The sequence below is a fragment of the Limanda limanda genome, chromosome 1 (genome assembly GCF_963576545.1).
Source record: "Limanda limanda chromosome 1, fLimLim1.1, whole genome shotgun sequence".
NCBI classification, from domain to species: Eukaryota; Metazoa; Chordata; class Actinopteri; order Pleuronectiformes; family Pleuronectidae; genus Limanda; species Limanda limanda.
Genome location: NC_083636.1, coordinates 29,873,716 through 29,901,017, shown reverse-complemented (window position 1 = coordinate 29,901,017; position 27,302 = coordinate 29,873,716). Strand labels below are relative to the sequence as shown.

The 27,302-nt window shown below is 41.3% G+C and overlaps 1 protein-coding gene across 3 annotated transcripts; it reads right to left on the bottom strand.

Annotated features, from left to right (window-relative positions):
• Positions 1 to 785: 785 nt before the first annotated feature.
• On the bottom strand, positions 786 to 22,674 carry kcnt1a (potassium sodium-activated channel subfamily T member 1a). Of its 3 annotated transcripts, XM_061075217.1 has the most exons (28): positions 22,580 to 22,674; positions 16,604 to 16,683; positions 16,249 to 16,352; positions 15,200 to 15,244; positions 14,954 to 15,013; positions 14,596 to 14,670; positions 13,665 to 13,748; positions 13,164 to 13,258; positions 12,150 to 12,330; positions 11,905 to 12,069; positions 11,661 to 11,797; positions 9,656 to 9,719; positions 9,375 to 9,483; positions 8,698 to 8,806; positions 7,541 to 7,690; positions 6,906 to 7,135; positions 6,610 to 6,826; positions 6,140 to 6,245; positions 5,852 to 6,024; positions 4,612 to 4,683; positions 4,285 to 4,419; positions 3,960 to 4,071; positions 3,715 to 3,816; positions 3,442 to 3,525; positions 3,222 to 3,350; positions 2,676 to 2,970; positions 2,327 to 2,411; positions 786 to 903 (listed from the first exon to the last, which is right to left on the bottom strand). In XM_061075217.1, the coding sequence occupies exons 1-28, from the start codon at positions 22,672 to 22,674 to the stop codon at positions 786 to 788; spliced, it is 3,411 nt and encodes a 1,136-aa protein (XP_060931200.1). The 3 variants fall into 3 exon arrangements, with proteins under 3 accessions (XP_060931200.1, XP_060931207.1, XP_060931215.1); XM_061075224.1 differs by lacking the exon at positions 4,612 to 4,683; XM_061075232.1 differs by lacking the exons at positions 4,612 to 4,683; positions 7,541 to 7,690 and having other exon boundaries at positions 2,676 to 2,991.
• Positions 22,675 to 27,302: the final 4,628 nt, after the last annotated feature.

Genomic DNA, 27,302 nt, shown 5'->3' with positions numbered 1-27,302 from the left:
GGCATTGAAAACGGTTAAAGGGTTGAACTGAGCTCTTGTTGTGCAAAAACCTCATCCAACCTCAGACAGCAAACATATAAAGATACCACCAGTGTTTGTAGACGCTACTACTACTACTTCTATAGTTCAGCTACAAAAGTAAGCTTCGAATAAAAGCTTTTAATGCACATTTTATTTAAGTCACATTGTGTTGAAGGTTTTATAATGGTAAATCGGTAAGAGTATAGTCCAGGTAAGTTTAGAATATCTGCATGTGGTTTCTGGTCATCTCAAAAAGTAAAGATGAGAGGGAAAATACTCCAATTTGCAACCTCTGATGCTGAGGTTCCACTTTTTCTGAGGGAGTGACAATCGAAAAGTAAAGAGAAAAGGTATAATTCTCTTGAGAAATGACAGTAAAACCAATAAAGGGTTGTCCTATGATCTTAATTCTTTTGTTTGGCCAATCAGTTTAACTTGCAGGCGACCTGACTGAAATAGTTAAATCGTTTGAGAACAAGTGCGTCCTCGACTGTCCACTGGAGCAAGCTCTCACAGAAACGACCACTCTTACAAACTGTGTCTCATGGAAATGTCACAGATGACGTCAAACTGTCATCTGCCGAATAGTAGGCACTCATATAATACAGCTGTAGACTGCAGCTCTGAAACGTTATGCCACAGGTTGTCCTCTGTCAGTCTGGACCCGTGTGGACACAACCAGACCCCCCACCCCACCCCACCCACTGAACAGTGCGGGGGGGTGGTGAGGAGGAGTAAGTGTACCGGTGAAGGTCAGCGTGCCATTAGAGCTGCGTGTCCTCTCTGGTGTCCAGGCCGGACTCGTGCATCTCCTTCAAGCTGCTGCTGTGGGCGGGGGGTTCATCAGGGACGTGGGCCAGAGGGTCCGAACGAATCAGATACCTGAGAGAAAGAAAAAAAAAGCGGGGGATGAAGATGATGAAATGATGGGAGCAATGCACTCCACCAACCCTTCACCATTGAGGTCACACTCTCGGCCACGTGTGGCCCTCTCCATCGAAGAAGAGGAGCTCACCATTATCAGCCGTCACCATGGCTACCGATAGGGGCCCTGCTCACTCAATACACTGCAAAATATATGGTGGGCTGCGTTCTCTTTTTGCCGCACTAATAAATGATAACCTTATAAAGCTCTAACGGTCAATTGAAGCATGAAGCAACATGATTATTTATTAGGAGTCCTGTCTCTTAGCACCTTGAAGTGTCAACAAATGTTTCATTATTGTAATTATTTCATTCCCACTTCTCCCAGCGTCTCTTCTGACTCTGTGTAACTTTGGTGACTGGGTAACCAACCATCTCTGTGAGAAGTGTGTAACTCACTGAACTGAATCAGATCCAGCATATTCAGCCAAACTGTAGATTAGTTATAAAGAGAATTCCTTACAAACCAGTATTTATCTCCAACATTCAGCAAGATATCTTTTGAAATATGAAGATTTCTAATCAGAGTTTGGTGTATTTATTACAGCAGCAGCTCCTCTGGCTCCTGTCAAGAGACTGATACACTTAGTTTTTTCTCTTCATGAAAACCACTGGAACACGGAGCCCAACATACTTCATCGCCAAGAGTGGCTGCAGAGGGCGCTGTTTCTCAGGTTAAGTATCAGCAGCATCTGGGTGCGAACTTTCTTCGGCGTTTGCCTTTCCACACGTGAACATGCCGCAGGGGATTCTCCCCGCACATACCAGGCTGGTCTCATCAACATTTCGTAAGAAATGGTACTAAAAATAATGCACTAGAATTTGTATGAATTCCACGTCCAGAGTCAGGAGGCTGGGGAAACGTGACCTTTGCGCTTCTCTCTCTTCATGAAAACAAAAAACATGGCGGACATTCATCTGACACTAACCCTAATATGAAAAATACATATGAACTCTGCACCACGGTGATTCAGGGGAGTGACAGCCGCAGGGAGAAGCGGTTCCTGATCCCACATACACGTTCACTACAAGACAGAAATGCATACTGAATCGGTCACATGTGCTTGTTTACACCACATCGATACCACAAACACATATATGTTATTGTTGTTATTTGCTTGGATCATCTCTTGCATATGCAAAAATCAACAACTCATACAGTTTGAGAAAGATGAGAAAGAAACTGTTATAATAATTATATGAACAGATAAAAACTGAAAACCAAAGGAGACAGAGACTTTGCCATGAGGGCCCCTACACTTAGGAACGATCTGCCAGAAGAGATTAGACTAGCAGAAAAGTGCTACACAAATAAAGTTATTATCATTATCATATTGTATTCAGTGACTTGGGAGGGATACAAAGTCAAAGTCATGCTTACACGATGTCGTTGAGCTCCAGCCTGGTGTCCGGAGAAGGGTTTATCAGGACATATGAGAGGGTGTTTTGATGATCATTCTGTTCATCTGAAAAAGAAAAAGTTCACTCAGCAAACTGGACCAATCCCGTCTGTATGATGATGATGTAATGTCTGCTGTCTGCCATATGATACTGACCTTGTAAATAGCCCAGGTTGACCCTGTTCATGACGTCACTGGCTGTCAGATTAGTAAGGTCTTCTAGAAGCAGCAGTGAGACGAGAATCAAACTCTCCAGCAGAAACATGAAGGTTTAGAGGATGAATGCAAGTAGCTGTTGAGTGTCTCAGTTGAGGATGTGTCTGAACTCACCATATCCGGAGGTGGGGAGGCCCAGGTGCCTCATGCGGTTGCGGACCAGCTCGGACAGCTCCTCCCTCTCGGAGCGCCGGTACAGGTTGAGGCGCTGCTGGGCGATGCGCTGGGCGTGGTCCCTGCTCGAGTCCCGGCTCGGCCCCTGCCACTTGCCGCTTCTCTTGCTGAGCCGCCGGGCCCACTGCATGCTCTTCTTCCTCAGCAGGGGGTGATCGGACTGGTCGTTGCTGCGAGCCTCGTCCCCCTTGTCCTTGGTGTCCTCGCAGTCGTCCACACTGACTGACACCTGAGACTGAGAAGAAGAAGAAGAAGAAGTGGTAATATTGAATACTAATACATTTATACATTTACATGAGTCTTTCCCACCACTGACTGATAATAGCTCAAAAGTACAACCTCACATAGCTCCTGCATGAGTCACAATCCTATTTTATATTCTACTGTAAACCTGAGACTACATGCCTATTTGAAACAAACAAATAAGTACAAATGCATTTTTGGAAGTTTAATATTTAACTTGAAGACTGCTCTGTGAGATCTCACCTCAGACGAAGAGAAAATGTGAGACTCGGTCCGGTAGATCCCAATGGGAATTTCGGCACTAGAGGAGCAAAGTTTCTGGAAAAGTCGTCCATAGGTGCTGATCCACAGATCCTCCTCACTCACCTTCATCTGGAACAAGAGATACGTAGATGTGCTTTTAGTTTATGCAACATGAGCATGGTACTGTTTTTTTTTTTCTTCTTGTTATCAACGAACTCACAGCACAGAGGTACCCTGATCCTGGAGTGGTGTCCAGTCCTAGCAGCAGCCTCGCAATAAGGATCATGTAGTCCTTCACAAAAGACTGACAAGGAATCACAGAGAATAATTTATTTGAACAAACCAGTGACTGAACACTAGAGGGCACTTTTGCCTTGTGATGCTGCTCTGTCTCAGCAGGTGTTCCTCTGCTGCCTTAAAACACATCCATCTCTTTCATCTACTTTTGAAAAGTCATCTGAGGATAAATGCTCGGTCGTAGGTGTGCACCAACCTGATAGAGCAGCGTGTCCAACATGCTGATACTGAATACTCTGCCTGCAGCGAAGGGGAGTCGGAACATGAAGGCCAAGTTGGAGCCTTTATCGCGCTCTTTCTGTCAACACGCACAAAGCAAAGCAATGATCAACCGCGTTCAAAGGTCTGTGGCTTTCTCTGACAGTGCGGAATGTTTCAATGAACTGGTATGAAAAGTAAAACATCTTTCAAATTCACAACTCACACCGTCTGCCCTCTTACCTTCTCCAGCTTGGAGAGAGCCAGTGAATAGCAGTCCTTCGCTCGGAACTGCATGAATCTCATGTTGGACGGGTGGGTGAGCTCTGTGATGATGCTGAGACTGGGAAACAACCTGCGACAGGGAAAAGGAAAAAGAAGGAGTCAGAAGGCGTGACTTACAATTCGTTACCAAACCTTCAGAACCATTTGAGCCATCGCTTTTCTTACTTATATGCAAACATGGAGGCTCACATCTGTAGGTTTTATATCAAACTGATGGAACACAATCTGAGAGAATGTCATCAGTAATATATTGTAAGTGTTGTGGTGAAAACTTCTGAGTTACCTGAACATCGTCTGCACATTGACGATAGTTTTGGCATCAGCCATGTAGTCCTCCTCGGCACTCATTGTGCTCTCCTTATCCACAACAACCAAATTATCTGCGTAAATGATTCCACACTGCAGCAGGCTGTCAAGGCTGAAGCACACACACACACACACAGACACACACAAAATGAGCATAAGAGCATATGACACCAACCTACTGAGAACGTACTGTGCATCTAAAAAGAAATAAAATGTCAGAGAAAACTCAGGTTTGATTTATGTGAGAAAGTAAATTATATATGATAAAATGCATGAACAACTGAAGATTATATGACAGCCTTACTTGTCTATGGTCCCAGCCATGTAGTAAACCATAGGGAAACAGCTGATGGCCTCCAGAAAGTGATTATCTGGCCTAAAGGAAGCATATATATATATATATACATGAATGAAATGGAACCATTCTCTGTACAAAATACATTGTTTGGTGTTTGTCTAAAATGAAATGACTGAATTAGCTGCTCACATCAGACACATTAATTTCGTCAGTTACTTGGAGCAAACCTGAAAGATGAGTAACAAAATCCTCATAAACCCTGAACATTTAGCGTTTCTTTCTTCTGCTCCGTTTTTTTTCTCTTCTTCTAGTCTTTGTCGTTCCTCCGTCTGGGTCTGTCCTGGCCTCACGATGATTTCCTGAGGCATCCATAGTTCGTGTCACCTTTTTCTACGCGCAAGCTTTCTGTCCGATGGGCTGGAGTCTTGCAAATGCTCCGTGTGCTTAATGACTGTGTGTGGCTACTATGAGATGATATAAAGCAGAAGCCTAATAACCAGGGCAACCCTACGGCAGTGCAGCCCTCTAGTTAGTGTGTCTTTCGGCTGAGGGGTGAGTCCATCTGTTGCTAGGCAATAAAGCGAGATATTTGTCGCTTTATTGCTGCCTGTCCTCCAACACGAGCCCTGACAGAACATTACTTTATGCATCTGCCTTGTCCTGCTGATTAGAGACCCAAGGCTGTCGTCAGTGCCTGAATTACCTATCAGAGTGTGTGGGTGTTTGTATTTGTGTGTGCGTGTGTGAAAAAGTGATGGAGGGGGGCGGGCGGGCGGCATGGAGGAAGCGCTTATTGTTATGTGCGTGTTTTCTATGAGGGTCCTGAGAGCTTGCATGTGGGGGCGGAAAAAGAACACCTCAGGGCTGTCGATGACAGCCTGCTTTGGGGTTGTCCAAAGAAATCCTTTTCTCCATCGTTCTTCTCCCCGCGTAGCGATATACTGTATAATGTTCAGGTTCAAGGCAGAGCGTGTTGCCATGGCGACTGTCTGGTGATACAGAAGGCACCAGTTTTTTTTAATCTTTTTTCATTGTTGCTTAAAACACACCGTCAGCGTGACTGGCAGCAGCAACCTCGCATCCAGAGGGACAATGGAGTCCCGCCTCCACAGCCTTGGCCTAAGTGCTCTGCTGACGTGCGCTCTTAGCGTGCTTAACATATCCCACTGTGCGGCGTTGAAAAGACAAAATAAAGGCGAAAGAAAGGAGCAACGTGTGCATCGTACGTGTGCAGAGATGAACTCACGGGTTGTCCAGCAGCAGGACGATGGGGTTGAGCTCTTTCCTGGGCCGGTAATAAGCTCTGAGAGGCACTATGAAGTTGTAGAGGCCGTTCCCGGCAGTCTCAGCCGACACTATGATGAGTTTGTTTTTAAAACCATACGCCTTAGCATCCTCAAAACTGTTGTGCCTGCAGCCCTGCACAGGAGGAGAGAAAAACTTTCGGTTTGCTTTTATCAGGTGAAGGACAGAGAGTGTAAGGAATGATGAAGGCAATAAATAACTGGGTGACTAAGTTGGAGAGACTGCCCACCTGGTCCAGTCGTAGGCAGCAGAACGGGGCTTTTTCAGCCAACAGATGGCACAAGGTGGGCGAGCTCCCGATGTACGGGGAGTTGGGGGGATAACCTTTCACATACCTGCCAAACAAATCCAAAAAACATCAAACACGGCATACACTGAGTTTCAAAACTGGTCGGGTAAGCGGGTCGTAATTTCTTGTTTGCAGATTCACTAATTTACTTTTATTTTCTCAAGGAGTTCATGTTTTCATCTGTTTTTGTGTCTGTTAGTTTGCAAGATTACGCAAAAACTACTGGATGGATTTCTACAAAGTCGTAGGAAGGACGCAGTGTGGGTTAGGAAGGCTCACATAACATGTTTGTGTTAATATGGATCAACCAGGATTCATTTTTTGGGACTTTCTTCAACATTGTGAGGCGTTTTTTGGTTCAGATCAAAATAAAATCTGGATCCAGTGAAGGGGACTGTAACAGTCCTTACTCAGGAGATGACTGGTCTTTCTCATCCGTGAAGACTGAGTCATCCTCTGACTGGTCGGCGAGGAGGTCACACGGCAGAAGTGAGGAGGAGTCGGCGAGCTCCTGGACCGGAGCGATGCTGGGCCGGCGGCTCCCTGTCCCGTTCACACTGGGTGGGACCAGTTTACCAACTGAGCTGTCGGGTGGACTCGTATTCTGAAGATCCATGGCAACAGTGCCTGGAGAATATAATCACCATAGCTTAATGAACCAGTATCTTCTCAGTGTAACCAAATTCATCACACTTTCCTCTCTCACCCATGCTGGCGATGATGCTGTGCACAGGAAGCTGCAAGGGTCCGTCGAAGATCCCCCCGGTGGGGCAGCCCTTCCCCTCCTCCTGTTTAAAGATGAAGGCTGAGTTCTCCTCCTTGGTGATGTTGATGTAGTAGCAGGTGTCGGTGTCAGCCATTATGTGGCGTGGGCCGGGGTTCAGCAGGATGCTTTTGTTCTCTTCCCTCTTTATACCAATCAGACACACGCCATACCTGGAGATCAGGAAAAAAAGATGATGTCATTTTATTTCAAGTCCAGGCTTAATTGATACGAATTGATCGTTGAGGCTAAGAGGGATTGTCTAACATTTTGGGAGTTTGCCTTTCTTGAGAAGAATTAACTTAGTTTGATAAAGACTGGAGAATTTGGAAACCAGCTGGTGTGGCTCTGTCTATCGCCTCCAGCACCTCGAAAGCATTGAAGTGTTACAATGACAATGACAAGAACAAGAAACACATCTGAATCTGATATCACTCTTAGCAAGATGATATAATCAATATATCTGATCTTTGTTCTGCATTTATTTAGGTGAATGGAAGTTATATCAAATTATGATGAGACAAAAGAGCATCTGAGAGCATCTGAGAGCAGATGCTTCAGCTCACAGGTCAACTCACTTCTTGTGAGCATGAAAGGAGGCATACGTGAAGCTTTTGCCGCTATACTCTCCAAAGAACTTGCTGTCGCACAGTCGGATGTGGTAGACCTCGTTGCCGGAACAACAGCCGTACATCCTCTGCCACTGCTCAGGAGACTGCTGTCCTTCTCTGCAGTCATTCAGAGAAAATACAAGCAAGTGCACAACAGGTGAGTCAAGCTTTAAACATGTAAGAAATCAACCACTTATGCTGATATACAAGCAGTCTTTGCATGGGGAAAACATTTGGAAAATTGAAACTCTCCATCTAACTCCCTCCACGTCCCCCCAGACCCTCTGAGTCACGCTGCGTCTCCTTGGTTACCAAATGAAAGCAGATGTCTTCATCCATGTGTCAGTCAGCTTGACTCTGCTGTGCCCTTTGTAATGACTTCTGGTAATGACTCTAATTGCTGGAGCACTTTGATGGGGTTTACTGGAGAGTTGCTCAAGGAAGCAAGTACTTTATTTACATACAATAACTTACAAAGCGTATTTAACACTTTCTGGCTTCCATATTGTAACTTATTGTGAAGGGTCGAATGACATGCTGCGTATTATCATCATCTCCGAGTCACGAGTCAATTACAGAACTCACACATGTGATGCAAACATTCAGAAATGTACATATTCGCAACATACTCCTGATAAACCCACGTCGTATGTACCTTTATGGTTAATGTGTGAAATCTGAAAACCTGTAGGTCTTTGTCTGAGAAAGATTCACAAGGCTTAATTTCCTGAAGAACACAGTTAGGACCACAGTATGTGATAAAGCTCATTGATTCTGTTTCTCTCAGCCTTTGACATCAGCTTTTCAAAGTCAGCCATTTGCATGCTGTGAAAAATCAAATTTTCACACAATTTTACAGGGAACACGTCCTAAAAAAAATCAATGTAGCTGCCGCCTGTTCTCTCTTTTCATTTATGCACTTTTTCTGATTACTTCCTGCTGATTTCCACAATGAACCCAGATTTTTTCTTTTCTTGGGCTTATTCACCGCTCTGTGACAGCAAGCTCCGGCTCTTCTGTATATGCTGAACATGAGCCGACATCAAGGTGTGAAGACATTTGAACTATGTGATCGCACTAAGAAGAGATCACAAAGCCTGAGGAGGTTGCGCCGGATGACTGACCTTCCACGGGAGGTGTGAACGAGGAGTGTGACCAAGGTGGAGGTGGCGGGACAAACACAGTTGAGAGCCAACATGGCGTATTTGAACTCCTCCTCACAAACAACATGATCTGAAAACAGAAAAAAAAACAAGCTTATCAGAAGATCTATGATTTAACGCAGGTAAGATGTTTTTATAAGTGAAACATTTGGAAAACTTGGAAAACACATTTATTGGTTTCCTGTAACCTGAGTGACCGCTCAAGGACATACACCTGCGACCTGCACCCATTGAGCAAGCATCCAATCACCTGGTAGCCATGCACCAATTCATACCGTGCTTTATCAGCTATTTGACTTTAAATAGGACTTGAACATAAACTCTGTAGGAAAATGTTAACTGACGCTATAAATCAAGTTAGAATAAGGGCGATTTTCTCACAGACTACTATAGAAACAGACTTCTTTTTGCAAACAGCCCTCTGCTGGTCATTCAAGAAAATAAAGACGCTGCATTGGCTTCACTTTTCGTACTCTGGTTCTACGTAAGTTGTCTACACAGTTTATAGTCATGTCTTGTGTCTTAAAATTCTTAAAGAAACACTTTGGAGGATGAAATATGATCTATCGAGAGGAATCTAATATAATATTTGTAAAAATGTGAATGCCAAATATCACCAATGATTTAGAAAGTCTCACCTGCAAATTTAACATGGAACTTATTCTCAGGTTTAAGTATTTGGACGTACAGGGGACAGTTTGGAGCAAAGTCCTTCACGGCCCAGGCTCTCAGGATGGTCTGATGGTCCTGAGGGGAGACAGTCAAAGATCATGCTTCTTCTCTCTTGTATTTTCAAATTAACCTTTGTTTAATCAATGAGTTATTGGCTTCATAACCACCACCATTAATGAGCTGAATCTGGGTAAACAAATAATTCAGATTTGATAAACAGTCAGAGTTCAGTGGTTGTTCTTCTTACCGCAGCCATGCGATCTACCTCGTTACGACTGCTCAGAATGAAACAAGCCTCGGCGTCGTCCATCCTGCACAAGGCGACACGTAATAGAACAAAGTCAAAATACAGGAAAACAGCAAATCACTCAATTATAGAGCTGCAGAAAAAAATCACGACTCTCTTACATGACCTTTGACGAGTCATAGGAAATGATAGCAACAGTCATTGTAATTCAACGAAACCTTCCATGTAGACAAACACATGAGGATCACTGTGAAAGGCACTCGGTAATGTATATGCGCCGTGACTATGGAACTGATTTTGCATATTAGCACAGCCAGCGGAGCGTAGAATGCAAAACAAGTGTGGGAGGAATTGAAATGGTGCCAGATGCAGGATTGAAGCTTGACACACAGCCGGTATACCGCTAATTACCTAAACCTCAAAATGCAAATGTCTACTTTCAGGTTACATAACACAGTTTCATCAAAGTAATACTTATTTTGATGTATGCTGTTCCCAGCTTTCTTTCATTCTTTTGCTTTTAGTGAGATAGTTTTGACTGGACTGTTGTGTTCTTGTAATAAGCCACCCTATGTATTTGCTTTGAGGCTTATGCTTACATAAGGGTGGGAGACAGATAAAAACATAAATTATTAATCGAAGCAGCAGAATTTAGAAGCCTGCTGGGATTCTGGGTCCCACATTTCCCACAATGCAGCATCTTTTGGTCGGAGCCCAGTCAAGGTTACTGCCTTAGACTGGGGAAAAAGGTTCCTCGGGAGATGTACTAACTGTGTACTCACTGTGTGTACTAATACCAAAGATGAGTTAAGTGACTCACATATGTTAACTAAGTATCAGTATATAAGTAGTCATTATTATAAGTAGATTTGTAGATTTCCCACAAAGTCTCATTCATAATCAAACAAATGAATGTGCATGGATCATGTTTTCTTTCGTCAGATGTTGAAAATTGGTTCTTTTAACGTCTGACTTGACTTGAAATGGGCAACGCTTGAATGAATAATCTCACTGTTGTCTGAGAGTGAGGATGAACAATAGCTCCGACAAGCCTATTTACAAAAATAAAGGAATGAAAGCTTATCTGGGAGATACTAAGGAATGGAAGTACGATAGATATTCACATCCTACCAATGAAAGTTTCCATCAACATGTATTTCAACAACACACGCTCACATTTATGCTGAACATTCAACATACTTCAACCATTTAAAAAAAATTGAATGTGAGCCTGTATTGTGCTAAACCCAAATTGCAGCTGAGACTGACGAGAATGTATTTGTAGGTATTCATCATCACTGATAGAAATTTTGACCTGATGTTTGTTCTGTACTAAAAGTTCATCCTCGGAGGGATATGATCATCAAATAAATGCAAATGCATGCAAGTGTTCAGAGATTTGACTGAAACCACAAATGAAAAGCTCACGTTGGGAAAGGGGGCAAAGTCAGATATCAGTAAAAACATTACAGTAAATCCTCTGGGAAACAGGACTGTCGTAATTCATCCTGTAGATAAAGAGATAAACTGTATATAGACTGTCAGTAGATCATACGTCTGACATGTTGAAGTCAGTGGATCACACACGTCAGTAGGCCTCATTTACTGCGGACCATGAATTTCTGTGTAAAATCCATGACAATCCATTCAATAGTTGTTTGGATATTTTTCATCAGGATTGAAGTGGTTTGCTGGCACAGATAAAAAACATACTTGTGAGCAGGTATGGTGCCAAAGTAGAATTATTTTTATAAAATTTTTGTTTTAAGAGACAGATGACTAAAAAATAAGTCTGGGTTAATTGAGTATTAAACTCATCATAAACTGTAGTGCATTGTTTTGAAGTCAGGTTTGAACACTTGATGCTTACTCATAGCACCCTCATTAGGCCAATCAGTGTAATGTTTCAATACCACAACACAGTTTTTCAAATACATTGCCATACGGGCAAAAAGTAATTCATCTCCAGATTCAGAGTTTTTTTTTTTACGTTGCTGCTACTTACTTGGCTCTCAGCAGATCCTGGTCTTTGAGAACGGACCCTTGCAGGTAGATGACTCTTTGGGACCACAGAGGGATCTGCAGAACTCTCCGCACCTGGAGATCCATTTCACTTGGGCACAGGATCACCACGTAGTAATCCTTTCAGATGACACAACAATTACATCAGTATAAACTCTGTTGTACATGAAGAACCATGTCAAAGATGTTAATGTCCCATAACATAGTGTATCTGTGTATCTCTCTACCTGCAGCCTTGGGTGGGCATAGAACTCATTGAGAAAATCCATGAGCAGATCTATTTTGAGCGCGCTGACGCACAGTACGACGTGCTTCTCTGTCTGCGCCCTGTGGCGGCTGTAGTTCCCTCCAGACTTCTGTCTCTCCATCCACAGGTAGATCAGCTGCTCGAACTGACACACAACATCATGAGCCAAACCCAATAAATAACAATTGAGAAACTTATCCGGAGTTATTTCCGCGTCTTCCATACCTGAAGAGGCAGCACCACCAGCGCCACACAGATCATGATGACCACCAGCAGCTGGGAGGGCCATATGCGGGGGGTGACGTCTCCGAAGCCCACGGTGGAGAAGGTGACGATGCAGAAGTAGAAGGCATTGAAGAGGGAGAGGTTCTTGCCCGCTCGCTCCAGGTGCTGGATTCCACAAGTGCTGTGCAAATTACATACAGTGCACAGAGTAAGTAACTGAATATATCAACACTATTATTAAAACATTCAAATAATTCAAATAAATCGCAAATTACAGAGAAATGATTAAGAAAAGATTACTGGAGAACATAAGGAATAGATGTTTAAATCGTCAGTAATGGCTTTCAGAAATTCTATTGTAGCTTCCCCGAAATACAAAAAGTATTCAACCATGAACTACAGACAATTTGATCAGAGATAAAGCTGCACAACCAATACATGTGCATACTGCATATACTTAATAGTTCAATTTACAGGGTCATTATTTAAAAATTATTTCCTTAGAAATTTTCGAATGTGTCCTGGAATGTACTTAAGTGAACATGCAGTAAAAAGGAGGTTTTAGACTGATTCAGTTCAATTTGTTCTGTTCAAGTTTTTATTGATTCCCTGAGAAATTTACATGACTTAAAAGAGTTAAACCCATAATTTCTTTGTTCAATTTTGATGTTTGGAGTTCTGTGTCCTGCATATTCAGTTCCTTGCCAGTTTGAACACTCTTTAATCTGATCTGAGGTGTGGACTTAATAATTATTAGGAATTGTAAGACTCCAAAAATAGAACAGCATCTCCTATGCTCTTTAGTAACGTAGCTCTGTAGCTTCTAAAGCTCAGTTTGAGACTATCAGAAGGACAAAAACATTAGATACATCTGATATTCTTACTTCATACAAGACAATAAACAACTAGAGGGTCGAACTGAATAATTAAAAATGTCAGGAATGTTATTGTGATAATACGAGTGGGAAGATTAAAGATGACTTTCACAAAACATCATGGAAGAAGCAGCCTCACCCAGTGAAGACCAGGCAGAGCAAGGTGCAGATGAGAATAAGGACCTGGTTGAACATGGCTGAGTTGGTCCTCTGGATGGCTCTGTGCACATCATTCTGCAAACAAAATACTTCATAAACTCAATGTGCATTTAACACGGATCTACTGAGTGTTTCTCTCAGTTATTACCGCCAGGAAATCATTCACATCATTAACTTTGCCGGTTATTACAGATGCTTCTTCTGAGACGCACCTTGCTGCAGAATAACATTATGAAACACAGAACATGATGGATTACAGAGAGGGATAATACTCCTTCAGTGGAAGGGTGCACACAATCAGAGCACAACCAGTGCAGCAGCAACTCTGTTGTCAATAGCAGCAGGAAATGAGAGAGGACCTGACTAAATTGGCTGAACCTGCAGTGTGACTGGAAGCGCTCGCCTTAACTAAGTCATTAAGACACTGATTAAAAAGAGGTCATTAGCAGGAAGCGTTAAGACGATAATGGTTTTAACTCACGATCATATTCTCCAGAGCACATTTGGCGAGCCAGCAGTTGAGGAACACGGGGATGAAGATGTTCCGTATGGACGGCCAGAAGATCTGAGGAGAGAGGGAAACACATCAAGTCACTGATTTTCACACCTTCCTCACTGACGTCAGTCACATATTCACACTTCTCCACAAATCTGGAAAGTTCAGTACACATGCTGAAAGATGCTCAGACTATTCAACATTTTAACACACAAAAATAACAGTGGCGCTGCAGCTTGTTGCTATTACTAATTTTTTTACAATAATGTTTCCAGAAAGAAGTCGTTTCCCATTCAATATTTTGTACCTCCACCAAAGAAATGATGCTTTCAGCCCGGTCCATTTTTTTTGGTTTGTTTGTTTGTGAGCAAGATTACACAAAAACAACTTAACAAATCTTCAAGAACCCATTAAATGTTGGTGTGAATACACTTTGAGGGGAGATCCAGATTTTGTTTTCACTTTCATTAACATTATGAAACATTCCGTGTTCCCAGAGAATAATGAGTTGATTGATTTGCTGAAATAAATCAGGAAGTACAGCAGTAACACTTAAACACATTTTCCAGATAGGAAGGACAATGAGTGTTTCAGAGAATGTAAATAAAGATGGACGATGTGATGGCTTCCCAAAAGTGAACCCAAAGCATCTTGATCGACACCTGGTGGCTGACTGTGGTAGAGGTCATAGACCCCGCCTCCTCTGACTCCTGATTGGTCCAGAGAGTGTATCTACAGGACCTTGAAACCATTGCCGAATCGCTGCTGCACAGACTCTAGCTCCAAATTTTTAAGATGGCAGCATTCAAATCCGGGGTCTTTGCCCTCATCTCTGGATAGAGTGAGGAAGTGGAGATGTGTCGTCCATCTTTATTTAAAGTCTATGTTATTTGAGTGTCATGATAAAGAGTCTTACTGTAATGATGAAGGGGACTGTGTTGAGCATCTCCAGAAGAAAGGACACCTGGAAAGTCTGCTCCCAAATGTTTCCCTGAAATCATCAGAAACAGTTTACTCAGTAAGCACAGGATAGACAGACGCTGAGTCACTGCACAGATCTTCATTGTCATCTGTCACTTTCTAAAACTACTTAATACTTCAACTCCACTAGATCCTGTAATTACTACAGTCTACAGTCTGTTCTTAATGTAGCTTTGACAAATGACACCGGATAATTACACCATTTATGGATTGTCAATCTCACACACTTTCGAGGACTAATTATACAGAATGTATTATTCATGCTGGTCTGTGTGTGTGTGTGTGTGTGTTACCTTGTAGCTCAAATACATTAGTAACATAGTCTCCAGGAAACTTATGATGGCCACAATCACCTGCACAAACCCAAACAGCGATTAATACATAATCTCACATAGCAAGCTTTTCAGAAACAATTTTATGAGAATGAAACTCACTGTTTTTATATTATTTGAACAGGTAAAGCATCTGTGAGTTGGACTTGGACCATTTGATCACTTTAATTCAAATACTGAATTAATACTCTCCCTGTTGGGACTCACTTGAATGGCCCAGACAGGAACCTTTCTGTCCACCCAGAAGATCAGCTCCCTGTCAGACACAGTGGAGAACAGCCATAATCTTATTAACAGTCAACAATCGATATAGTCAACATCAATAGGCTTTTTTTTCTATTTTTATAGATTCATTTAAAGATAAATATGCCGACAGTCAAAACAGGATGTTCAGATCACCAAGATTCCAATTATTGTACACCTTGTTGGCTATTAATAAATATTGATCTCATAATGGAAACACTTTATTGCATTTAAAGTTTAGTAATAAAACAAGGATCTGAGAGATCAAACAGAATAATGATTTACTAGAGGCAACAAATTAAAGTTCTGTTGATTACCAGTTAATCTCTCTGTCCTGCACCGATCCGTTCCACTGGCAGTCAATGCTGCAGGGTAGTGATGAAGACGAGGAGAAGAGAACATTTTATTACCAACTAATGAACACATGCTGTGAAGTTTTCTGCACAGATGCTCTTCAGTGTTAATCTTTCAGATTCAACCCAATGAATCCAACAATACTTTTGATCAGCCCAGTTTTCTCCCCAGGCTGACGATACACCAGAGGGTCTGACAATTGAAGTGACACATATAAAAAAAATGAACTCATCATAAATTTGAATGAAAGCACAAACTATGCTTAGATATGAATTGAGGCACTTAAGTTCTTATACAGGCTGGAAGACAACTTTTATCCAAATATATAAGACTCGCTGCAGTCAACTAGTAGACAAATAAACAAGCCAGCAGAACAATGAATCACTCAAAGGAGCTGATTGGCCCTGACATGCATCTGACTGATAAGAAGACACCCCCTTTTAGAAAACCATTAAGGAAAGATGATAGCGTTTAATACACATCCCCTTCTAGCTGTGTGCTTTAAATCATCTATCTGCCCTTTGCCAATATCTCATCGCCGTTGTTGTCAATGTTTTGTATCTTCTTTTATCAGTTCCTCTGTGGATTTGATGATCAGTTCTCCTCTTTGTGTAGACAAACCATTTGTTGTTCCCGTTGGGAGCGTTCTGCTGGCCTGCGCTATGGCTGCCGCCCTGACCGGGGTTGTCCGTGACCACTCTGATGATGTAGAGCAGACAGGTGAGCAGCTTCAGGGAGAAGTTGAACACTCGGATCCTGAGGCCTGACGTGGAGAGAAGGACACATTTCTCACTTTTCAAAATAGGACAAGACAAAGACCTACAGTAAAGACGAGACACAATGAAGAGCCACAAACAACAATAACAAATAAAGACAGTGGTCACAACCTGAATTTCATACACGTCCTGTAATACAACATCTAGAACCAAAAGGTCTTTGATCTAATTTGTAAATTTCAATTTTGCAACCCCTAAATTGAGGGACTTGAGAATATGACCTGCACCATCCACTTACTCGATCTTTGATTTTTGATGAAGAAAAGCTTCAGTTGCTCCTTGAAGGTGTTTTCATTCACGTAAAACTCGACCTGCACCCTGACAGAGAAGAGAAGAAGGGGAACACACAAGGATCAGCAGCACAAAAAGAAAAAGCCACGCAGACATATTTTTCAAGAGGCAGATAATAAAGACTCACCTTTTACACAGAATGAATATTCATAATGCTGTTCTTCTAATCATGTGCCTGAGGAGAGTAATTATCCGTCTCTGATTCAGTTCCCAATTACAAGACAGGGTTACTGTGGGATACCCAGCTCTAACCACAGGAGGCCAAAAAAACATCTGTTTCCCAGAATTAATAGGAAAAGATACAATTATAACTAATAATTATTATTAAATATTAATTTCAAGCTTAACTTTTTTTTAGAGCTACCTGTAAAATAAAAAAAGCTAAACTTATAAAAGAAACTAATATAAATATCAGTTTCAAGATTCAATCAACTTTATTCATCATTCATCATACATTATTATTATAAATAATAATCATTACTATATTTTGTATTACTTTCAGTCTTTTTTAATTAGATTCTATATATTAATACAATAAATACATTAAAATGGATATTACATTTGATAATTTTTAACATCTCATCACCCTTTTCCTCTCCTATTTTTCCATTGAATCCTCCTTATGAATCTATTATTTATTGAATATGAGTGATTGTACTTAAAGATATTAATACATAATTATAGACTATATTGAAAATGATATTCATATTTACGCTTTCTGTTTCCATGCAATAGGAATAAAATGCAACACAGGGGAACACAAACTTTTCTATTTGGGTTCAGTCTGCCAGTAAACTGACAAATGTACATGTTGATTTGCTATGGTTCCAGCAAAACAGAACAAACTACAGGATTTTAGTGAGTAGTTGGGCACAACTTTCTTGCATTCACATAAACATAAAAGAAGTATAACTGCAAAACAATGGAGCAGAGCACATGAGGAGAGAAAGAGAATAAACACAGCTCTTACAGTAGGAGCTCTGCAACAGAGGAACAATATTTACACTATCAATGTGTGAGTCCCTCAGAGGAGAGTGCAAGAGAGAGGAGAAGGATTGAGGAAGGTGGGAAGCTTGTGAGGATGTGCTCCGGCTCCTGCTGCAGAAATCCAGAGCTCGGGCTCATCTGAAAGGCTCCCAGTGGGATGGAAGGGGCAGTGTGGGATACAGGCTGCGCGGACTTCTTTCAGGTGTGCACTGTAACTGCTATTTCATGTTTGCACTGAGGTAATAAAAGGATAAAGCCCTTCAGAGATGAAGCAGAGAACACGAGAAGGAGACAGCAGCAGGGCAGAGATGAGCTTTGGAGGTAAAGAGTCTTCAACTGAGAGCTGGCGTCACATTTGAGGGTTTGTTGTTTGTTTTCTGTCTGTAGGACTATCTGTCTGACCCCCCTCCACCCACCCACCAACACACACACACACACACACACAAACACACACACACACACAAACACACACACACACACACACACATGCACACAACAGCTCAACGACTGACCGTTAATCAGTTCTTGTTGTGCACACAATTACTCTGTGAAGTGCTCTGACATTAGTCATACAGCAGTGTCACACCGGAGTTTCAGGCTTTAACAGTAGCAGCTCTGGAAGTAATTACATCTTATATGATGACTAATTGTAATTCAACGAGTTCTGCCGTTCGGTCTCGAATCTTCAAACCAGGAACATCACCTGCAGGCTTGAGAAGATACTCAGTCATCAACTCATGGTGTTAAGAGCTGTGGCCTATGAAGGCAACTGGACTCACTTCAGGTTCTTGAAGATGTTTCAGCTCTTGCAGCAAACATTTCTAATCATCCTCTGATATTAGAACAGATGATTAATTAGGTAGGTGAGAAATAAAATCCAGCCATTAGTCCCGGCTATCAAACACCATGCAGCTGAAACAATTATTCCCCAATGTGCATAATAGTTTTGAATTTTAATGAATTTTTAATCAAAAACTCAAAAGAATTCACTAGTTGTAGCATTGCAACACATTTCATGTGCACAGTAAACCTAGTTGATCTGGTTTTGTTGAAGATTTTGAAACCGGCAGGTTAATTGATAATGAAAAGATAATTGGTTAAAGGCATACTACAATAATAATGCTTATAATACTAAATACTACAACTAATAATAATAATAATCAATTAATAGACCAAATGTTGACTTAAAACATCTATTTGACATGGTGTTTTGATTTGAAGATCGATTTCACCCCCCTTTTCTGACACTTGAACTGACAAGTTGATAAGATAAACAAAAACAAAATAATACAAGTAATACTTTTAAATGATAAAATATTGTAAAAAAAAAAAAAAAAAAAAAAAGTCCAAACGATAGTGACATAATTGCAGCCTACATGCAGCACTATTACGATTAAGTGTTTCAATATGACTTTCCTATGAATAAATACACACGCGGTTATTTCTGCGGACCTCAGCAGTTTTGGGGTCGCACTTCTTAAACTGTTCTTTCTCATCCAACTTCTCCTCCTGTCGCCTCGCTCTCCGCGCGTCGAGCTCACTCATGAGAATCACTTGTTATGTCTCAGGCTCCGTGTGCCCCCCCCCCTACCTCTGCCCGGCATCACTACCGAGAGCCTCCGACCTCCACGCACCCACGGACGGGTTGGCCCAGGTCGGGATGACGGTCCTCGGGTCCATCGTGCGCCCGGTCACTTCCTACAGAAGACTACAGAGACTCGTTGACCAGCGCACCTCCGCGCAGGCACGCAGCTCTAAAACAACACAGCTCCAACTCAGTTTGTAGGATGATCAATTGATTGTGTGCTTTGGAGGGAAATCTGATTGGAGAAAAAATTATATAAAAAGGATCAATCAGAGACACAAAATAGAGTTGGATCGATCATTTATTTGGAATAAGAAAAACAGAGCCTACTAGAATATTTATATATATTTGAAAAATGTATGGACTCAATCTTTCTTTCTCTCTTTCTATCTCGTTCGTGCGCGGGCCTGTTGCCACAGCAACGTTGCTATGACAGGAATAACCCGAGGTGATGCTGCAGCAGCGCGCTCCTCTCCAGCAGCACTGCAGCTCCTCACAGAGCTGTAAACATTCACTGTGACATATTACTGGAGGGATGATCACTGTCCTCTGTTTTTTACCCAAGTGGATCATCTTGTATCTGATCTGCATTAACACTTCCACAACTACCAGGACATACAGCACGTAGGATGCATGTCTTCCTTATTGGCTCTTGCTGATGTGAAGGTTTTGGCATCATGAGTGACAGAGCGACAGAAACCGAGCGACAGTTTTTTAAGTGGAAAATGCAGACAAAGAGAAAAGTCAAGAACAATGTAGGTGGCGCCGCTCTGTTTCCGACTCCCCCCTTTCCCTCCCACCTCTTTGTCGTCTCTAAATTTGAAGAGTCTGAAGTGGTAATTTATAGATGACCTCCTCCATGTGTCACCGCTGTTGAAAAATACCGGAAAGAGGCAATTCCACTTGAAGCCTCTTCGCCCACACTGGTGCAGCCACTCAGTGTGGCTTTCCCAGTTGCATGTGAAGACCCTTATATACCATAACTCCTGCATATGTGACATTTTCATTTATGCATTTATATACTGCAAAGTTTAGCTCCCAAAGACTCAACTTGAACTTGGTGAAGGGAAGCAGTATGCGTCAGGGAACAACTCATTAAATGTTGGTGCAGAATCAGAACTACTCTATTGACTCATGGGTAAATTGGGTTTCGTTACAGTTGGTCACACTCCAAGAACAAATTAATTTACAGATCAAGACCATAACAATAAATATTACATTTAAGTAATTGTTTAAAAGTATGAGTTAAACATTTAGCAAATTTGTTGCTGTTTTGCTAGAGAATAATTCACGGATATTGATGAAAAAAAAACTGGCATATCGAAGGAACTGGAATTTGCTCTACAACTGCCATTCCAGTTTAAAAATGGAAATAATGTTAGACGGGAAACTGAGGAGAAAATATAGGAATTCAGGCAAAAGAAGAAAAAAAAAGACAGAAAGAAAGAACGCCGCACACAGGATGAAATTGAGGTTAATATTTTGTTGATATTGTGCTTCGATGCATTTGTGTGCTTCTTCTGCATGTCTGCTTCTGAGAAAGGAACCTTTGAGTGATAGATGAGCTCTGGGAAGATGTGAGCAGTGACATTTGGGAGTTCATCTACTGCTGTTGAACACAAGCCTGGAGACCAAGCACTGATAAAGTAAACCTGAGGCATGAGTAGCCTCCACAGGACTATCTGCAGCGGTGAGAAGATGAGTCCTTTTGTAATGAAAATAACAGAGAAATTGTCACAATTGTGTGAATCGGAGATGAAATTGCAGGCAGGGAGAAAACAGTGGCTGTTGCAAGGACAACTTGGAAAAGGTCACCTTTGACTGAAAGACGCGAGGTAAAGCTTTTTATTTCTCCTCGTCAAATAGATGCGTCATATATAACAAACAGCGCTGCCATCTCAAAGGAACCCTGCTGCTGTAACAACATCTACCATTATGTTTAATCATTCTAGGTCCTGGCGTTCATTCGGCAGAATCCACAATTCCTGTTCTGAATAAATATCTTTAGAAAACTCAAATGAGTCTAGAACTAACTGTTGCAAAATTGTGGAACTCTCTGCATAACTCGAGCATTCACAGAAAAAGAGACATGTGATTTTCCGTTTCAAGTTATTTTTGACTCTTTGTTTTTGACTTTAGAAGCAGAAACTTTCTAGATCCCTGCTGTGGCAAAGTTTTGAATACTAGGGTAAAAAAAAATATGCAGATCCCCAAAAAACAAAACAAGACTCCCACTGATTTCGTCTTATATCAAGTTCAGAGAAGAGAATAAAGAGGAAAAGAGGCTGAAGAATGTTCAGAGTCAAGCTTCATACATTCAGACACACACTCACTCACACCTACTTCACTTCCCCCTCAAACTCACAGTGCTTCACGAACAACATTGTTTTCAGCACCATGGACAGCAGCACTCCAAACGCCGCCATGGGTCTGGCTTAATTTCCTCTTTTACCACTTCCACTAGCACCCTGCACTCAAACATCACTTTGTGCATGTTGAAGGTTTAGACAAGTTAAACGCTCCGTGCAGCTACTCTGGTGTTACAACTATAAACACTGACACAACGGTGGGTCAAAGTAAGTCGCTGTAGAAAACAAATCTGACAATCAGCCCTCTCCATGGGTGAAAGCAAAACACATTGTGTAATCAGGTCAAATAAGCCCTTCAACATGAATTGTTATTTTCCCTCATAAAGCAAAAAAAAAAAGCAAAAGCTGCTGCTACTTGAATAACACACAATGTATAAAGAGTATACAGAGGTTGGGTTGACAAAAAGTAATTTTAGTATTTTCAATCTGCCAAGAAGTTATGTTTTCACCCTTTTGCCTGTGAGCAATATTGCAAACTGAACTGATTTCCTCGAAACTTGGTGGAAGGTATGGGTCAGGCAAAAAAACAACAAATTAAAAAATCCAGGCACATTTAGGGAACAAATACGTCTTTGAATAGAACTTTTCCAAGTGCCATTGTAGTTGCTGATTAGTTTGCCTATTCTTTACCTTGATTCAAGATTTTGTCTCAGCCTACAGCCTCACAATGGAAGAAGTGAACTTTTGCTATATTTATGTTAAAACTACTTTTACTTTAATCAAGTATTAAAACAGTTGCTGATTAATTATCTGTCTGTTGACTAATAAAAGGAATTTCCACAAAGGGGAATTAAGCCCAGGGGATTTTTCTACAATTCCCTGGAGGGATCTGGAAACATTAAAAAAACACCCACTCACATTTAATACCTGAACTTTGAAAACAATTTTTTATGAGTTTATGCAATGTTCCTGTCTCTGAACATGTCAAACAGCACTGTTTAACCTGCCTACTGTATCCCATCACATCCACACTGCTGCCTACCTGTCATCGTTCTGGAAGCTCTGGTCCCCGAGCAGCAGGTCCCGGAAGCGGAAGCGCAGCGGCAGAGGCGGCACCTCGCTCTCCAGCTGCTCCATATTGAGGGTGGAGATGTCTAAGATAATCTCGCTGCTTTTGCTGTTGGTCTGGAGTGGCACTGGAGCAGAGCTGGAGGAAGTAGAGGAGCAGACGGGAAGTGAAAGGGAGAAAAAGAGAAGGAACCCTAACCCAAAGCTGAAGGGAGTTGGAAGAACAGACAACAGTGAAAAGGAAAAAGGCGCACAGGGAAAAGGAGAAGAAGCAGAGAAAGGAAACATGGGATGAGAAATATAAGTGGCCGACTGATACATCAGACAGACGAATAGGAAATAAATAAAAGCCGTTAAGCATTTTAGGTTTTTGCTAGTTTATATTTCTATTCCAATACATTGTGTTTTCTCCTTTTGATATTTTGGGACATCAAGCCTTTTCTTGAGTTGGGACAGAGTTTAGAGAGCAGGGAAGACATGGGGCAAAGGGTCAGAGCCCAACTCAAGCCTCCCGCACAACCAGTTGGGCGCCCACTACATTTCATAGGGAAATATTCACTACATTTATTTAATAGATCTAGTCAGCAGTTACTTTGAGAGATATTACACAAAAAATAAGTTAAGGTGATTACAATGCATTATTAAATATCTGAAAAGAAGTTTCCATCAATCTCTCCATCCCTCCCTCTTATCCTCCCTCCATCTTACCACCTCACCGTGTCTGTGTATTTGCCCATAATCCTGTATTAGGCTTCTCAAACGTATTGCATACTAGATGAAGGGTTGGTTTCCCATGTGGTTTGCAGCCAATCCATCTAACTTAGACAAAACAAAACAAAACAAAACAAAACAAAACAAAGCGGCCAAGAGAACCGCTTATGAGTGTTTGTAGAGCTCATGTGTAGGTGTAATACACACTCACACACACTCACACACACAAACACACACAATCACAAACACACGCACGCACAGTTGACATTGACTGATTTCGTGGAGACTTACTCTTACCTGAACCATAATTACTTGCCTAACCATAATTTTACTTATCCTAAACATAAACCTAAAACTAAACCTAAACCAAATGTTAACATTACCAATGGAAAGTAACACAAATGTTGCAAAGAACACACACAGGACCAATTATTGAAGATGTTCACTCTCCATGATTAACATTACAAACATGTTAGTATTAGATCATATCAGGGCTGCAATAGTGACAACTGAGACACAGAGCAAGCACACAACAGCTGAACACACAACGATGGTGACAGGGGGAGCAGATAATATATAAATATATATATACGGTGTGTATATATACAGGTGGAAGGAGCTCTGTATAAATATAATAAAGATAAACATAATAAAAACGAACGATAAGAAGGTTATGATCACAGGCTGCAGCTAATTATAAACATTAAAAATTCATGATGATGATTTTACTCTACTCTCAGGTTTTTATTCATCAACTGCCTCAGCTGGACACAACTTTGAGAGATGTAAGGTGTGAAAACCAAAAACCAAAAACTTACTCATCCTCATCCTCATCATCATCATCATTATATCTCCACATACGAAGTTATGCTTCCCGAGTTGTACCTCTGTGCGCGCGCCCGCGGTAGTGTGTGTGTTTGTGTGCCTGCTGCTCTTACCGTGGCTTGTGCTCATTCACGGTCCCATCGTCGTTCACAAATGACTGGTTCACGTAACACTCGCTGCACATGTTGCCCAGATATGCTGCGCTGCCGTCGGGTGTCTGCGGAGCGGCGGTGGTCGGCGTTGAGTCCCCCTTCACGAAGTCGCCTCCCTGGGTTAATTGCATCGGAGGCTGGTCTGGCAAACCAGGAGAGGACACCCGGAGAGAGAGAAGCTTTTTGTTTTTTGTTTGTTTTGTTTATTTCCCTCCTCCTCCTCCTCCTTCTCTTCCTCCTGCTCCTCCCCTCTCACCTCCCCAGGTGCATGTCGGAGGTGTGCAGGAGTTTTGTGTCAACCTGACGCAGATGAACGACTAAAGTGACAAGATAAACTGCTGAACTCTTTAGATGAGACTAGTTCAACCATGAGGCAGTGAGGTATGAGATCCAGCTGACAGAGATGCGGAGCTCGGGTCTGCAGCAGCAGCAGGGAGGTGATGACAGCTTTCCTTCCTGAGGTGGTAGGTACACCTAATGACATAACTGAGGAATTTTCACCCAACTCCTGCTGGAGGGATGAAGATTAGCACCATCTGTTGGAGGATCTTAGTCTCTGTCAGTTTTCCACTGTGGAAATATTTAATTTAGATGTGAATGTTCACATTAAAATACATTTAGTCTTATCTGCATAATTCAACCATATGATGAATAAACACTATAGGATAACAAATGGTTACAGGACTGTTGTGGGACCATATTGTAAAGGAAATACAAACAATTTGTAAAGTTGGGGAAATTAATCTTTGATGGAACTAATAAATATAGCTACTTATCGGTGTTTAAAGTTTAGTGACATCTAGTGGCGAAGTTGCATATTGCATCTGAATACCCCTTTTTCTGCCAATAGATCCCTGTCACCTAAATCTTACACACTGAATATTTAACTGCTAAAGTACAGGTACTTCAACATTGTAACTAGGTACAATGATGAGTAAATGTACTTAGTTACTTTCAACCCCTGCATTTAGACAAAGACTTTGCACAACAAAACATAACCATTATCAGTTTAACTGGCCAAATGCAACAATGTGATAAATACAAGATACAGAACTGACCTTTATTTATTTGACGACAACTCACATGTGAGGGTTTATTTTCTCCAAAGCATGAAGAGGATTTGCTCACCAAAGTCAATAAGGTATAACATTTTATTCAGCTTAAATTCTCAAATCAATATGAAGAAAAAAAACGCACAGACATTTTGGTTTTGTCGTCTCCAGTGTGTAATAATTCTCAGGTTTAAAGGTACATACAATGTTCTGTGTACAAGTCGTTAGAGGATTAGAGGAAAGGAGGGGTTTGATTCCTCATTGAAATTATTAGGAGATGCAGTCCAGAAAGGTATTATTCAGAAGCAGATTGCATTCACTTGAGAAAGAAAAATCCTGCTGTTTATCTGGATTAACGAGAAATCCTCCCTCAAAATCCCATTAGAAGTTCTCATTCCGCCAACTCTGAGAGCATTGAAGCAAACGTGTCCCGCTTGAGTATTTAGTGCAAGCATGGATAAGTGTGGCTATTGCTGGCATAATGAATCCATTGACTCAGAATGTCTGACACTCAGAGGAAGAAGTTGTATAGTTTATATAACTAATTATATAAACATCAGTATATTTGTTGATTTGTTTGTCCAAGGAAATAAGAAATATTAGGAAATATATCCTTCACATATGATGTCAGCTTTTGAAGAATATATCGTATTCCGTCTCACAAATTTTTAGAAAAATTGATAAATCTCCTGATTAAAAAAATGTCACTCCCTAGAACTCATCAATATTTTTAAACACACTCTGAAACCTGATAGATGAAATAGAAAGGAAATGTACAGCAGTAGATATGTAGCATGTTTGATTGATATTGCATTGCATTCATGTCTGATCATGACTATAATGTTGACACATTGGCTTGACAATGGTAGTTCTACTCATCATTCAAATATAACATTAAAATCCCTGCGTTTCCCTTCACCTGGTACTTGTCATCGGTGTTTGTCAGTGTGTGTGTTGAGCTCAAGAGGATCCTCCCACCTCTCACACAGAGGAAACCCAGGAGATAAGAGGTAAAGCTTAGAGCTCATATTTTGGAGTGATGACTGTAGCACATACAGACATTGGTGAATATGGAGCTGCACACAGAGGAGATGAAAACAATTAATTCAGCTTAGAACATTTGGAAAAATGAGTGTGTTGTTATTCTATATTTCACAAGGAGGCCATTAACTAACACTGCATATTAGAGATGAAACACCATAAAGATTTGAGAAGGAAGAGAAACCAAACGACCTCCACTATGCTTGAGGACGTGCCACAGACAGAATAACAGGAAAAATAAAAAAAGCCTGCTGAAAAAAATTGACTGACTGGATTTTTTTTAATGACGCAAGCTGTAGCAAGTATGCAGGAGACGTGGGAGAGGTGATATGATTCAGTGGGGAGACAGTGACACGAGGCAGCTGATGGATGTTTGGGATTGAGTCAGACGCTCTGACTGGAGTGGGAAGTCTTTTTCCACAGGAGGAAAGTCTGCGTGACATTATCCCACGCTGTAAGTGGATATGTTCTTGTGGATTCAAGTCGAGAAATCTGTTTCAACGCATCACATGGCCGGTGGAATGAAGGAGGATGAGGAAATATTGCAGCAGTCCCATGTGGAGGGATCTGAATTGTTATTGTAATCGAGCCAAACATGATTTTACTCCCAGATGAAGGCGTTTCTTCCCGTAGTAAACCCCCCCAAAAAACTCACAACACACAAGGCCGCAGATATGACATAGTAATTCATAAATTCCACTGTCATTTGTGGTTTACAAACTTGAGTGTCCATGTGGGTGTTTTATATTGGGAACACAAAATGAATCAGTATAATCACTATTATTATTTACAGAAATCTTTCAATCACAAGTCTTTTTGACTAATTCTATGTTATTTTATATAATTATATGCTGGAAAGTATTTTTTTTAATGTAAAACTTTACTTATTTGTTATGACTGTGTAGTTTTATCACTT

What these genes read in the sequence shown, in the direction of transcription:
- kcnt1a (XM_061075217.1), bottom strand. Translation starts at nt 22,674, where the DNA reads ATGGAGCAGCTGGAGAGCGAGGTGCCGCCTCTGCCGCTGCGCTTCCGC. An exon ending in ATGCCCACCCAAGGCTGCAG is followed by an intron (nt 11,798 to 11,904) that starts GTAGAGAGATAC and finishes GTCATCTGAAAG; the next exon opens with GATTACTACGTGGTGATCCT. An exon ending in TCCTTTCATGCTCACAAGAA is followed by an intron (nt 7,136 to 7,540) that starts GTGAGTTGACCT and finishes CCTGATCTCCAG; the next exon opens with GTATGGCGTGTGTCTGATTG.